The 15013-nt window shown below is 36.7% G+C and overlaps 1 protein-coding gene across 3 annotated transcripts in view; it reads right to left on the bottom strand.

Annotated features, from left to right (window-relative positions):
* Uggt2 (UDP-glucose glycoprotein glucosyltransferase 2) overlaps positions 1-15013 on the bottom strand; it is a 194240-nt gene that overhangs the window by 148334 nt on the left and 30893 nt on the right. For 2 of the 3 annotated variants that reach the window (XR_010046872.1, XM_063246946.1), the window contains exon 6: positions 2667-2763. The exons of the other annotated variant lie outside the window; for it this stretch is intronic. Coding sequence is in view for 1 of the 2 variants with exons in the window: in XM_063246946.1 (XP_063103016.1) it covers positions 2667-2763 (97 nt within the window). In the remaining variant the exon portion in view is untranslated. The remainder of the gene's footprint in view (positions 1-2666; positions 2764-15013) is intronic. 3 annotated transcript variants of the gene reach the window in all.

A 15013-nucleotide genomic window follows, 5' to 3' on the forward strand; every position in this document is an offset into this window, starting at 1 on the left:
TTCATTCATTGGGTAAAATATCTGTTGGCTGCTTACTATGATGCTTCATGAGATATCAAGACTAAGAAGAGAAACACAAATGATACAAACCATGCTTGGCAGCAGAGGAGAAAGAAAAATGGACAATTTTAGTAGAACAGAACTTTTCTAACACTAGGCATAGAAACTTGGGATATACAAACGGGAAAGCCAATCTCTAACACAGCAACAAAGGCAGACACTTCAGAGATACTGACTGATAATACAGGAGTCTTAAAAGACAAGTAAGGGCTGGGGATTTAGCACAGCAGCATAAGTGCCTGCCTTGCAAGTGTGCAGTCATGAGTTTGATCCCCTGTTCAAAAATAAAATAAAATAAAATAAAATAAAATAAAATAAAATAAGAGTAAAACTTAGATGAAAAAAGTGGGAGAAAAGAAGACAACTGAAGGCAGAAGGAACTACAGAAGTCAAGAAGTCATAAAAGGCCTGGAGGAGTCCAAGCACGGAGGTATCCAAGGAATAGAATTATTCTGAATAGTAGTTTAACACTGAAAATGCAGAGGGTGCAAATGCCCAGCGCTCTGAGGAAGTGATGAGGCAGAAAAAAAATCCTGTTTGAAAACTTTGCAATATTATAGTACCTGAATTTATGAGGAGGCTTACAGGGGCTCACTAAAGACCCTTTTTCTCCCCCTCTAGTCTGGGGTTTTATTTATTTAGTACATGTGAGTATAATGTTTACATTCCTTATGCGAAATAGTATATATATATAACACCTTTCAATTCTTTTTCTAATCCCCTTTTCCCTTCCCTTTCTCTCCATTCATCTCTTGATGTCTTTTTTTTTTTTTTCAAAATAAGTAGAATCACGAAGTCAGATTTTCACAGTGAGAAGTTCAATTTGAAAGCCTTATGGAGAACAGCTTAATATATTTTGGAGGGTGGAGAAAATGAGAGCATTAAAGACCAAAGATCAGAGGGAGGCTAGTTAAGTCTTTCACTTACACTCAATGGCTTCCCCATCATTTTAGGCACCATGACAAATGATAGTATATTTAAAGTATACGCAGACAACAGAAGAGATTGCTTATGGCTAGTGGTGACTGGCCCAGAATGCAGGGTAGCCTATGCTGTATTCAACCAAGCTTGGGGCACCTAAGGGACTTAAATATCTCTGTCAACCTGTATTCATCAGTGACATACCCAAAACTATGCCAAACAGAATGGGGAGAAATATTCCAAATACATGTAAAATGTTGGTAACAGAATTTGGTGGGTAGCATAGGTAAAACATAAGGGATCACTTGACTTTTCAAAGACATTTCTATGCCAAGGACAGCTAGAACATGACTGATGTTATTGTCATGACTACAAAGCATTACAGAGCTACATATGAGCTATAAGAAACATAAAATCTGGATGTTACTATTTCTACTATACTTTAACTCTGACCAAAATATCTCATTTCAAGTAACACAGATCTTTATTTCAAGCACATTCAGTGGCACCAGTCAGAGCTAAATTCTGATCAATGTGAAGACTCCACAGCCAGATTCTGAATAAAAGGCCAAAGTTAAGGCTAAAGCCACACTTGAATAGATATAAAAGGTATTAAAAACTCTTAATCAAGCATTGAACACCCTTAACAACCAAGCATGAAAAACTTTAGATAAAACAGGTATGAAATGATTTCCATGAGCTCTGAGAATTTCTCAGTTTACTTACGCCACCAGTTTCTTCACATAGCCTAGAGATGTCTAAACCAGAGGTTGGACATACCTGCTGCAATTAAAAATTTAAAATGAAGCTTTCTTACTTACATATACTAACTATGTGGCCCAAGACAGTTCCCCTTCACTCAGTGCAGCCCAGGAAAGAGCACCTACTTTGGGTGGATAACAGTTTGTAGAATATGATGAAATCACTTGAGTACCACATTCACAGTGGGGCTATGATTAGTATATCTTGCTGCTGGGCGGCTTGAACTACCAGTGGTACATGGCTACCTTGTCCTATGGTATGGCTTTTTATTAATTTTATTAGCAAAAAGACCAATAAAAGTGACTAGATCCATTTATACCACCAGTGGTACAAGCTGACCAGTGGACAGTCATGCGTGTATCAGCGCAAGCTGTTAAGAACAAGTTCAACAATTCACAAGCTTCACCCATCCTGCTTAAAAAAAATTGATCCTGACCATCATAAAAATTTCAGATGTAGTTTCCTGAGGTCAGTGGATCAGAGTCAGAGACATAGTTCACTGGCATAGTGTTTCCTAGCATGTGAAAGGCCCTGTGTTTGATCCCCAGCACTGCAAAAAATTGCCTAAGCTACGGTGAGAGAGATACTGATTCCCTGAGATGCCCCGAGGTTGACTAAACATAACATTGTCAGCCCTGCGTTCCTGGGCCAGTCTTTGCTAGCCATAAGCAATCTCTTCTATTGCCCTAAGTATACTGTGGTACTAAAAATGTTTAGAAGTTACTGGATATAAGCAAAATAATGTACTATTTCCTATTTTTAAAGAAGTTTTGAAAATAGAGTAATATTAAATACAGTTCTTTCAATTTAAAATTGAATCCCAAACTATCATCAGCCTCAAGTGTACATCTGTACCATATATTCATTAAATTAAAAAAAAAATAAAATTATGTAAGCCTCAAAAATAGAGATAATAAACTTACTTTTAGCTTGGGTGTCATCCAATGCTTTGTATTCTGTGCTCTTAATTGCTAGCTCTACACCATAGCCAGATAAGTACATTTTTCTTGAACTTGGTTTCTGTTTAAACACGTTCATTTTATAAAACGAAGAAAAAGACTTAGTCAAGAATATTGTTTTAAATTCAGTAGAATGATATATTAGGACATCAGGGCAAATTACTAATATTGAAGGGCAAGGTTCTCTTTTCTTTCTGTTGTGGTACGGGGTACTGGGGATTGAACACAGGCAAACACTCTAGTAGTATCTACATCTCCAGCCCAGTACAGAATTTAAGGATTTTAAACACTGTAAAACATTATTTTGGGAAACATTTATACATAGTCAATGAAGAAGCTAGACCTTGACTGATAACTCCTTTTCTCTCTGAAAATTTTACCATAATGCTACAGCTTTAATCACTTTTACAATGAAAAAGTATCTGATATCTTTCTGTTTTACCAACACACCTTTTACAGGTCTCCCTAAGCTAATTAACAGAGGGGCTAATACAATCAAGTTCCAACAAATCTGTACTCTTTTTGAGGACTCTCAAAAGATTTGGTAAATCACCAAATCCTATTCACTTGTTAGGTTTCAAATGACTGGAGTTGTTACAAATAAATACTGAAAAGGAGATGCAAAAGAAACAAAACACCAATAACAACAACAACAACAAACCCCCTGCTTAAACATTCCTTCATGCTTCTCAAAGATTAATATATACCAAATGCCACAAATTAGTATCTGTTCTTGGAATGACGGACTATAGTTGACTAATGAGTTATCTGATTTATCATCAGAATTTCAGTACCTGATTTTTCCTATTTCTATAAAATGCAAATATAAAACGTATCTCTGAAGATGACTCCATTAATCAAAAAGAGTCAATACATTTTATTCAAATAAGAAAGCAACCTGGACACACATACACAGTATTTTAAAAGATGTGTAAAGTTTTTTCCAGCTCTGGACTAAAGTTCTTGTGCTGTGCTTAAATCATTAATATTTGGTTTACTATTCAGGGCTTAGAAAACCTGTTTAACCTACTATTCAGCAAATGCTTGGAAAATGTAATGTGTCTCTGCTTAATTTAGGTGTGCAAAGAGGCAGTCTGACAATTGTAAACATGACAAAGGAAGGTACAGGTGCAGACTGGAGGGGAGGAAAACCCTAACTGTATTAAATCTTTTTATTCTTTTTTCCTTCCGAAACTTCGTCCCTAGTTTTAAAAATATGACCAGAGTGACTATTTCTTGACCTGCTCTATTTTCAAATAGTATATACAAATTAGCCTGAGGTGTGCAAGGAAGTATTCAACATTGCTGCCAACACTAAAATTTAATTTGCTATTATTTCAGACACATGTTTTACTGAAAGACAAATGTAGAAAACCAGGTTATTTATAATTATAGTAATCTGACAATCTTTTTCTTAATAGTGAAAGTCTTTCCAATAGAGTTTTTAATTTCACACTGCTCGACTGAAAAATACACTTTTTATTTTAAAGAGAATAAAACAAAAGATAAAAGAACAAAGCAAATCAGAACAGAACAACGCAAGCAACACAGCACTTCACCACAAGACAACCGGGCACTAACAGTAGCTACCATAATGTCTCTTTCTTTGAAATACTTGAGCATACCTTCACACACAATAGTATCAAACATAATAAATAGCATTATAACACCATTCAAGAGAATGAAAGTATTACAGGGCATTCAGAACCAAATAACAGAAAATCAACAATGGCTACTATAATATCTCAATTTCCTTAAAAAAATTTGTTTATACTATCACACATAAAATCTAGTAAGACACAAAAGGATAAAACCAATCAAACCAGAAGAACAAAAGCATGGTAAGACTTCAAAGTAAGATGATAGTAAATCAGCAATGGCTGCCTTAATGTCTTATTTTCTTCAAAGTAGCTGTTCATAACAACACACATAATAAAAACAAAACAGAATAAAACCAATCCAATCAATGAATGAAAACATTATGACTTTAAAGCAATAAAATGGAAAATAATGATTACCATAAAATCTTATATACTCTTACCATTTATTACACTAGGGAAACTATATGGTATTTACACATGTGCATTTGATTTATTTCACTTATGAGCATGGCCTCAAGTTGCATCCATTTATTTATAATATCTCAATGTGATTATTCTTTATAGCTTAGTACTCCATTGTATAAAAATACTGCATCTTTTTTATTCATTCCTCATTTTTTTTTTAATCAGTACCAGGGATGGAACTCACAACCACGCGCTTGCCAAGCAGGCGCTTATGCTGCTGAGCTAAATCCCCACCCCCTTCATTCCTCATCTGATGGGCATTTAGGTTGTTTCCAAGATCTGGCTATTATAAATTGTGCTGCTATAAACATGAGTGCACACATATCACTGTAGTATGATGTTTTCAGTTCTTCTGGGAATATGACTAGAAGAGGAATAGCTGGGTCAAATGGGACTTCCAATCCTAGCTTTTTGAAGAATCTCTAGACTGGCCTCCACAGTGGTTGCACCAGTCTGCACTCCCACCAACAGTGTAGAAGAGTTCCTTTTTCCCTGCAGCCTCTCCAGCATTTGTTGTTGGTAGTTTTCTTGATCCTGGCCATTCTTTCTAGAATGAGATGGAATACCAGTGTAGTTTTAATTTGTATTTCTCTAATGACTAATGATGTTGAACATTTTTCCACGAATTTATTTGCCATTTGCCACTGTACTTCTTCATCTGAGAATTGTGTATTCATCTCAGATGCCCATTTTTGGATTGCGTCTTTGAATTTTGGGGGTCTGATTTTTTTTAAATTCTTTATATGTTCTAAACAGAAGTCCTTTGTCTGAGGACAGTTCACAAAGATTTTTTCCCACTTTGTGGGTTTTCTTTTCACTATGCTGGAAATTTCTTTTGACATGCAGAAATTCTTTAATTAGACGTGATCCCAGTTATTGATTCCGTGAAGTATTTCCTGTACCATTTGATTCTTGTTAATGAATTCTCTACCTATCCCTATGTCAAGATTTCTACTTACTTTGTCTTCCAACAGATTTAGTGTTTCTGTTTTAATATTTAGATCTTTGATCCATTTATACTTTAAGCATGGGTCTAGTTTTAGTTTTCGGCATATGGAGAGCCAAGTTTTCCAATACCATTTATTAAAGAGACTGTCGTTCTTCCAGTGAACATGTTTGGCCCCTTTATCAAAGATAAGGTGGCTGAGTGTGTTTGTAGTTGTATCTTCTAATCTATTCCATTGATCTTTAGGTCTGTTTTTATTCCAATACCATGTTGATTTTATTACAGTAGCTTTGTAGTATAACTTCAAGTCAGAGATTGTGGTGCCTCCTGCCTTGCCTTTGTTGCTTAGAATTGCCTCTGCTATTCTAGGTCTCTTTTGGTTCCAGATGAATTTTAGGAGTGATTTCTCTAGATCTGTGAGATATGCTAGAGGTATTCTGATTGGGATTGCATTAAATCTGTGTAACAATTTTGGGAGAATGGCCATTTTCACAGTAATTGTTCATCCTATCCATGAACAAAGGATGTTTTTCCATTTTCTGAGGTCCTTCGATTTCTTTTTTCAGGGTATTATAATTTCCCCTGAATAGATCTTTTACTTCTTTTGCTAGATTGATTCCTAAGTATTTCATTTTCTTGGATGCTATTGTGAAGGGTGTGGCTTCTCTTACTTAACTCTCAGTGATTTTGTTGTTAGTGTATAGGAATGCTATTAATTTTTGAGTGTTGACTTTGTATCCAGCTACCTTACTGAATTTATTTATCATATTTAAGAGTCTCTCGATGGAGTTTTGGGGGTCTTCTTTGTAAAGTGCCATGTCACCTGCAAATAATTTAACTTCCTTTCTTATCGTTTTTCTTTTATTTCTCTCTCTTAATTGCTCTGGCTAGTATTTCCAGCACTATATTGAACAGGAGTGGTAATTATGGACACCTTTGTCTTGTGCCTGATTTTAGGGTAAAGGCTTTCAGTTTTTGGCCATTTAACATGCTGGCTGTTGGTGTACCATAGATGACTTTTATCATATTGAGGTAAGGACCATCTATTCCAATTTTCTGTAAGGTTCTTATCATGAGTAAGTGTTGGGCCTTATCAAAAGCTTTTTTTTCATCTATAGAAACGATCATATGATTCTTATTTTTGGCTCTATTGATATGGTGGATTACATTTATTGATTTACATATGTCGAACCATCCCTGCATCCTGGGATGAGAACTAAATAAAAAATAATGGATGATAAATAATTTTATTTATTCTTTCAAAGAACCAACTCTTTGATTTATTGATTCTTTGGGTTGTTTTCTTGGTCTCATTGCGTTGATTTCTGCTCTGATTTCACAATTTCCTCTTTTGGCTTTGGGCTTGACTTGCTCTTTCTTTTCTAGATTTTTGAGGTGTAGCATCAGGTTGTTTGTGTTCATTCTGTTTTCTTGATGTGGGAACTCACTGCAATAAATTTTCCTCTGAGGACTGCTTTCATTGCATCCCACAGATTCCAGTAAGTTGTATTTGTATTTTTGTTTGCTTGTAGATAGTTTAATTTCTTTAATTTCCACTGTGACCCACTGATTGCTCAAGAGTGTATTATTCAATTTCCATGCATTTGTGGGGTTTCTGCAGTTTCTTTTATCATTAATTTCTAGTTTCATGGCACTATAACCTGATAACATGTAGGCGATAATTTTTTTTTATCGGTACCAGGGATTGAACTCATGACCGCCTGCTTGCAAGGCAGGTGCTTATGCCACTGAACTAAATTCCCAGCCCCGTATGGGATAATTTCAATTCTTTTGCATTGGTTAAGTATGTTCTGTGAATTAAATATATGGCCTATTTTAGAGAATGTCCCATGCACTGCTGAGAATATATATTCTGATGTTGTTGGGTGGAACACTGTATATGTCTATAATCCATTTGTTTCCAGGTGTGATTCAGTTCTGTTATTTCTTTGCTGATTTTCTGTGTTGCTGATCTGTTCCTTGGTGTTAATGGTGTGTTAAGGTCTCCTGTTATAATTGTTATTGCTTATTTGATTTTTCATTTCTGTTAATATTTATTTTGTATAGCTAGGTGCTCCCAAATTTGGTGCATATATATTTAAGATTGTTACCTCTTCTTCTTGAAGTTTTCCCCTAACTAGCATGTAGTAACCTTCTTTATCTCTCTGGATCATTCTTGGTTTGAAGTTCACATTATCTGCAAACATAACAGCTACCCCTGCTTTTCTTGAGAGTGTTCCTGTTTCATGAAGTATTGTTTTCTATCCTGTCTTTCAGTCTATGAGTTTCCTTTTGGGTTAGATGGGTTTCTTTTATACAGAATATGGTTGAATGTTGCTTCTTGATCCATTCTGCCAGTTTCTTTTAATTGGTGAATTGAGGCCATTTATACTGAGGTTATAACTGATATATATTGGTTTACTTTAGACATATTATCTTTCTGCTATTGCTTTTTTAACCTTTCCACTCTGTTTAATTGTTTGCCTTGCTTAGTGGTTTTTTCCTTTGTCTATCTAGAATGTCTTTCAGTATTCTTTGCAGGGTTAATTTGGAGGTCATGAAGATCTTCAGCTGTTGTTTGTAGTAGAAGTATCTTATTTCTCAATCCACTTTGAAGGACAGTTTTTCAGGGTACAGTAGTCTGGGTTGGAAGTTGTTTTTCTTTAGGATCTGAAATACTTCACTCGATGCTCTTCTTGATTTCATGGTTTATGTTGAGAAGTCTGCTGTGATTCTGGCTAGGTGTTCCTTTATAAGTGATCTGTTTCTTCTAACAGCTTTTAATGTTCTGTTCTTATGTTGGATTTCTGGGATGTTGATTATTATATGTCTGAGTGTAGTTTTATTTTGGTTATGGCTATTTGGAGTTCTATATACTTTTGCTTATCTATATGTCAGTTTCCATTCTCATGTTTGGGAAATTTTCAGCTATTACATCATAAATAGCCTCTTGATATCATTTGTGTTGTCCCCTTCTTTTTTGTTTATCCCTATCAATCCTATGTTGTTTTTATTTGCATCATCTTGCAGGTGTCGAATTGTTATTTCCTGATTTCTTGTTATTTTTAAAAGATCTTTCCTTTCCTGTTCATTAGTTGCAATTTTGCCTTTGAGGTCTGAAATTCTATCTTCACTTTTACTGAGGTGGTTTTGCCATCTTTCAATGGAATTTATGATTTCCTGTGTATCTCTCTGAATCTGCTTCTTACATTGTTTGTTTTTTATATTGCTCATTCAGGGTTTCCATCTTTTTGCACTGTTCCTCTAATTTTTTAACTGTGTCTTCTTTAGATGTGTTCAGCATTTCTTTCATTACATTTATCATTTCTTCTTTTACCCGGGCGATTATTTCTGATTGAGTTTTTTTATAGCTTCTCAGAATTGTTTCTTGATTTCAGTTGTTATCATTTCAGGTATTTCAGGTGTATGGCTTATATTTTCTTCTATGTACATGGCTCCTAGGCTTTCTTGGGATGGGCTGGAGATTTGAGATTGCATTTTGGTCTTTTGTTTTGTCATTTTCCTGTATTTTTGGGTTTCAAGCGATGTTCCAAAGCTTCCCCCATGCGTGCTGGAAATCACCTTGCACACCTTCAGCTCCTGGACTGAATGGGGGTCCTGAAAGATACATTTTTACTACCTTCTTGAAAAACAATCAGCTGGTGGCTAAGCAAATCAGAAGAATAAGACCACATATTTTGTCACAGTTTATAAAAGCAATGGAATTCCACATACCAATTTCTATGATCAATTTTTAAGAGTTATTAGCAACTCAGTAATAAAAGAAATATTCATTTAATTCGTATTTATTTATCTTATTGAAAATACATTAATATAAACTTTGAATTTAGTTTAATGACTTTGGATTTACAAACCAAACTGTTCATAAAGCAAATTTTTCTATTTTTCCCCCAGAAAAAGGTAGCACAAATGTCCATTTCAATTCATATTACATGTTGATTATATTTATATTATGGGTAGTATAATTGTACTTGTCACTCATTGAATAAAAGGCTATAATTTGATAGTATAAAGTGACCTGATAGTTGATAATTAATGTTCTCATATTTATGGTCACAGTCTCCAAAGAATAACTAGAAACAGATTCTTAAAGGATGGAGATACTCCTTTGGGTGCATATTAAAATCACTTATAGAACATTTAAAAAATATAACTATACAGTTATCTCTGTCACTCCACTCATTTGTCTCTCACCTGTGCTCTCCCCCACCCAATTTTAGCATGTCATTATTACTGATGAGAATGTATCTATCTAATGTAACAATAGTAAAAACCAGATGTTTTCTTCCAAGATCAGGAAAAAAGTAAGGATATTCTCTCTCACTACTCCCACTGGATACTGAATGAGAAGTCTTAATCACTACCATAGGGTAAGAGAAAAAGAAACAAATGACATATACATTAGAAAGAAAAATACTGATGAAAAAAATCTAAGGACATCTACATAAATGGAGAGAGGTATAACTTTTACAGCAGGAAGACTCAATACTAAGATTTTAATTCTCACAAATTTGATCAAGTCACTATAATCTCAATAAAAAGTCCAGAAGGATATTTTTGTATACATACAAGTTATTTTCAAATTTCACATTAAGAGGTAAAGGTACTATATTAAAAAGAATAAAAGAACTGGTGGACTCATATGACCAGATTTCACAGTTTATTAAGAAGGTATAGTAATCAAGCAGTCGTACTAATGAGAGGAAAGACACACAGGTCAATGGCATGAGTAGAAAAGTCAGAAACAGACCCATACAAATAGAATCAATTATATTTTACAAGATATAAAGTAAATTAAGGGAAGAAAGGCAGCATAAATGATGCTAGAACAACTAAACATCCATATGAAGAAAAAAACTTCACAAAACTCACAAGTTACACAAAACTAACTAAAATGGATCATGAATCTAAATGTAAAACATAAACTACAAAACTTCTAGAAGAAAATTTGCTAGACCTTGATTTGATAATGAGTTTTTATCTGTAACATCACGAAAACATGAAATTTAGACTTTACCAAAAATTAGAAACTTTTCTGCAAAAGATATCAAGACAATGAAAAGATGAACAAGATTGGTAGGATAAGTTTGTAAATGCATGTCAGATAAATTACTTGTATTCAGAACATATAAAGAATTCAACAAAGAAGTTCACCAAAAATATATAGATGGCAAAAAGACTCAACTTCACTAGTTATTAGAGAGATGCAAATCAAAGTCACAGTGAGATATCACCACTGCCATGCCTAAATGGCTAAAATCCAAATACTGATATTTGGTTAGGATATATAGTAGTAGAGCTCTTGCAGGGTTGCAATGAGTGCAAAATGGTATAGCTGCTTTGGTAGACAATTTAGTATCTGTAGTGGTTGACTGTGTCAACTTGAGACATTTAGAAGCTTAACTAAATGGGCTCAGCAACTCTACACCCAAGGATGTACAATAAGACCCACCCTAGGATGGGTCATCACCTGAAGGTATAAAGGGAAGGAGGGAGGACAAGGATGGGTCATCACCTGAAGGTATAAAGGGAAGGAGGAAGGACTAGGATGGGTCATCACCTGAAGGTATAAAGGGAAAGAGGAAGGACTAGGATGGGTCATCACCTGAAGGTATAAAGGGAAGGAGGAAGGACGAATGCATTCCATTCTTGGGAGAAGCTCCAGTGTTTGGTTTGGATCTTGTCTCTTGGCTTCCAGTATAGACTCTTCAGCTTTCCAGGATAGCCTCTCCAGCCTTTCATTACAGAGCCTTCGGCCTTCTGTTGCAGACCCATCAGCCTGCTGATGTGGACTTGGACAAGATTCTAGAGTGACCTCTGGACGTTGGATTGAATTCTTCGACTTCCAGTGTGTAGACAACCTCTGCACTCTTCCTTATCTGACTCTGTGGCTGACTATCATAAGCCAATCTTGTTGTTTCTGTATATCTTGTGTTATATCTGTTCTCTCTAGTAAAACCCTGACCAAAACAGAAATTGGTACTGGAAGTGGGGCTAATGCTGTTATGTTGACTGGCCATGTGACTTAGGAGCCTTGGAAATTAATTTGGGAGATTTTTGAAAGACTGGCCAAAAGACAGCCCCTGTATGCTGTGAACTATATTGGAGACTCTGGTTGGAACCTGGAAGATTGGAGTACTGATGGAAATGCTGCCAATTAGAATGAAGCTTGGGACAAACTGGGAAAATGGTGGCTTGATAGGGGGCTGGATAGAGAGCCTCTGCGGGGAAAGCAGCTCAGATGCTAGAATTTGACAGCACGGAGAGGGCCAGACGATTGGAGGATGCTTTTTATGAAGCCAGGAGGAAACCAAAGGGAAAAATAAAATTAGGAAGAGGAAGGAAAAGCGTGGGTGGAGGGTGGAGGGCTGTAGCCTGACATGCTCACTGAGACCAGTTCTGCGCTGTGCTGGGTGTGCCCTGGAGTCACAGTTGATCCAAAGTTGAAGCTATAGCTGCAGATAACCAGAGTCCATGAGTCCCAGGCCCTTGATGGGAAGACGCAGCACCGTCTAGAGTGATGCCAAGGGGCTGAGTTTTATTGGCTCTCAGTGAGTACTAGAAATTTGGTCCTGGGGTCCCATGCTGGAGGAGGCCATGGAGAGGACCATATGCCTGGGCGTCAAAGCCAGGCGCCGCACAGTTTTCTAAAGAGGCAGGATGCTGATCTAGATGTGAAAAAACCACATCAAGCTAGAATCTACCTCTGCAGAGGAAGGAAAAACGTGAGTGGAGGGCTAGAGCCCTGTGGGCTCACTGAGACTGGTCCACACTATACTGGGAGCGCTGTGGAGTCAGGTGATTCAAGGTCAAGCTGAAGCCACGTCCACCAATAATGAGAATTCTTGAGTCCCGAGCCCTTGGTGGGAGGATGTGGCACAGTGTGGAGTGGAGTCAAGAGGAAAAACTGCATTCATTCCCAGTGAGTGCTGGGGATTGGGTCCTGTGGCTGCTGTTGCTGGCTGGAGGATATCTTGGGGTTGGGCCATCAGTCAGCCGCCCCTGGCACAGAGAGGATAGGTGGGCTCTGCTGGGGTTGAGCTACGCCTCTGGTTGGGACTCAACAGCCAAGGACAAAAAGGTCACGACTCTGTGACGGCCACAAGGTACAACCTAAGTTGCTGAAGGGAATTGCAGGTCGACTGGCTCAGAGGCTCAAGGATAGCCTGCACCATCATCCCTGCATGTACCTCAGACAACAGCAAATTGGGGAGGGCAGCAAAACCCCAGCAGCATGCTTTGGAAAGACCCTAAGCAATATGGAGAGGGCCAGCAACCCCCAGGACACACCTGTCTGAAAGAAACATGACAAGAGATAGAAATTTAAAAAAACCTCAGCCACTGACCCTGGAAAATAAGCCCAGGAGAGGTAAATACAGAAGGGAAAAAGTGCAGTAATCATGCAATATTAGACACAGCATCAGTGGTCATAAAGAAATACTTTCGTGACCTCATAGACGAATTTAAAACTGTACTTCTAATCCAAGTGAGGCAAGATATAAAAAGATTAATTAAAGAAATGATAAGCCCCTCCCAAGATAACACAGATGGAAGGACAGAAGAACTCAGAAAAACAAGTGAAACCTATGATGAAGAATATAAACAAAATCTAGAATACATGAAATAGATCCAAAGAGATTACCAGGAAACTAAAAACTCCACTGAAAGCTGACAAAATGTAGAGATTTATGATGTGTGATAGTGAAAGAAAAGATCTCTTAAAAGTAACAAGGAACCAGCTAGAAACAATTCAAAGACTAGAAGATAACAAGAGGATTTATAACTTAAGAATAAAAACCATGAACGAAGAAGCAGGAGTAACCACAAATGAACTACAAAGAATATTCACAGATATAATTAAGGAAAACTTCCCAAGCATAGCAAAAAGAAATGATATCCAGATAAATGAGGCATACAGAATTCCAGCCACCTACAAACCAGATCTACACCCAGACATATAATAATCAAGATACCAGAAATCCACCACAAAAACAGAATATTAAAAATGGCCAGAGAAAAGAAACAGATCACTTACAAAGGACAAATCATCAAAATAACAACCAATTTATCAACACAAACTCTCAAATCAAGAAGAGTCTGAGGGAAATAGTCCAAGCCCTTAAAGAAAATAACTTTCAACCAAGACTGATGTACCCAGAAAAACTCTCTCTCAAAATTAATGGAGAAACAAGATATTTCCAAGACAAAGAGGAACTGTGGGAGTTCATGACCACCAACCCAACCCTACAAAAAATACTGAAGGACATTCCAGAGAGAGAGAGAGAGAGAGGAAAAAATACTAGGATTCCAGCAAAAGTGGCAGAGAGGCCTCAAAGAAAGGGGCAGACAGTGGAATGAAGGAGTAAAGTAGAAAAATAATAGCAGAAGAGTAGAATAGCAGAGATGAGGCAGAGACAGTAAGCTATAATCTTTAATATAGATAGCCTTGATATACTAACAAAAAAGAAACACAGGCAGAGTAGATTAGGAGGCTGGATCCATCGAGATGCTCTGAATAGGAAATACACTCAACCTGAAAGAGGGTTAATAAACTGAAAGTCAAAAGATGAGAAAACAATGCTATATGTAACAAGAAACCGGAGAGAAATAGGGACTACTCGCCCAGCAGCCACAGATAGGTTGGAAAGTTATGACACTTTTGTGCAGTGTAGAACTACACAGCTGGAAGGAAGGGAAATCTTTGTGGCTTTAGTAAGTAAAGGAGTACAGCTCAAGATTAAGCTCAAGGGTAAAAAGGTTCAGCAACACTCAGATAGATAACAGGTTGACCTCCTAGTCTAAAAATTATAGGAACTAGTGGGACCCAAAACATACAAAGCATCCTGAGAAGGGGAAAGGTGAGGAATTGCCTAAAAAAGAAAGGCAGAGGACTTTGTTAAAAGTGTATCAGAATGTAAATGCCACAGTAATCTTTTCGCTGTTTAGTTTGATTATATTTTGTTCCAGTCTGCTACTCATATGAGATTTGAGGGCACAGACAGCTAACCCAAATATAACAGGTTATACCATGGTAACTATCCTTAATTTCCTATTAACTTAAACTGAAACCCTGTATTACTTACATTGTCTTACTATGACTGATCTTATTTTGAAGCTGATTTGTTAGACCGCTATTTTGCCTTGCTGATTTTATTCGAATTTGGTATGCTTAATAGTATCAAGTCTAAGAGTAGAGACAACTACTCTGAAGATGACAAGATGTAAAAGATATCCATTCCAGTTTTGATTATTAACTGCTTTCAAGTCCTACAATGTCT

This window comes from Cavia porcellus, unplaced genomic scaffold (genome assembly GCF_034190915.1).
Source record: "Cavia porcellus strain 051 isolate PalLab524CR breed Dunkin Hartley unplaced genomic scaffold, mCavPor4.1 scaffold_4, whole genome shotgun sequence".
Taxonomy (NCBI): Eukaryota; Metazoa; Chordata; class Mammalia; order Rodentia; family Caviidae; genus Cavia; species Cavia porcellus.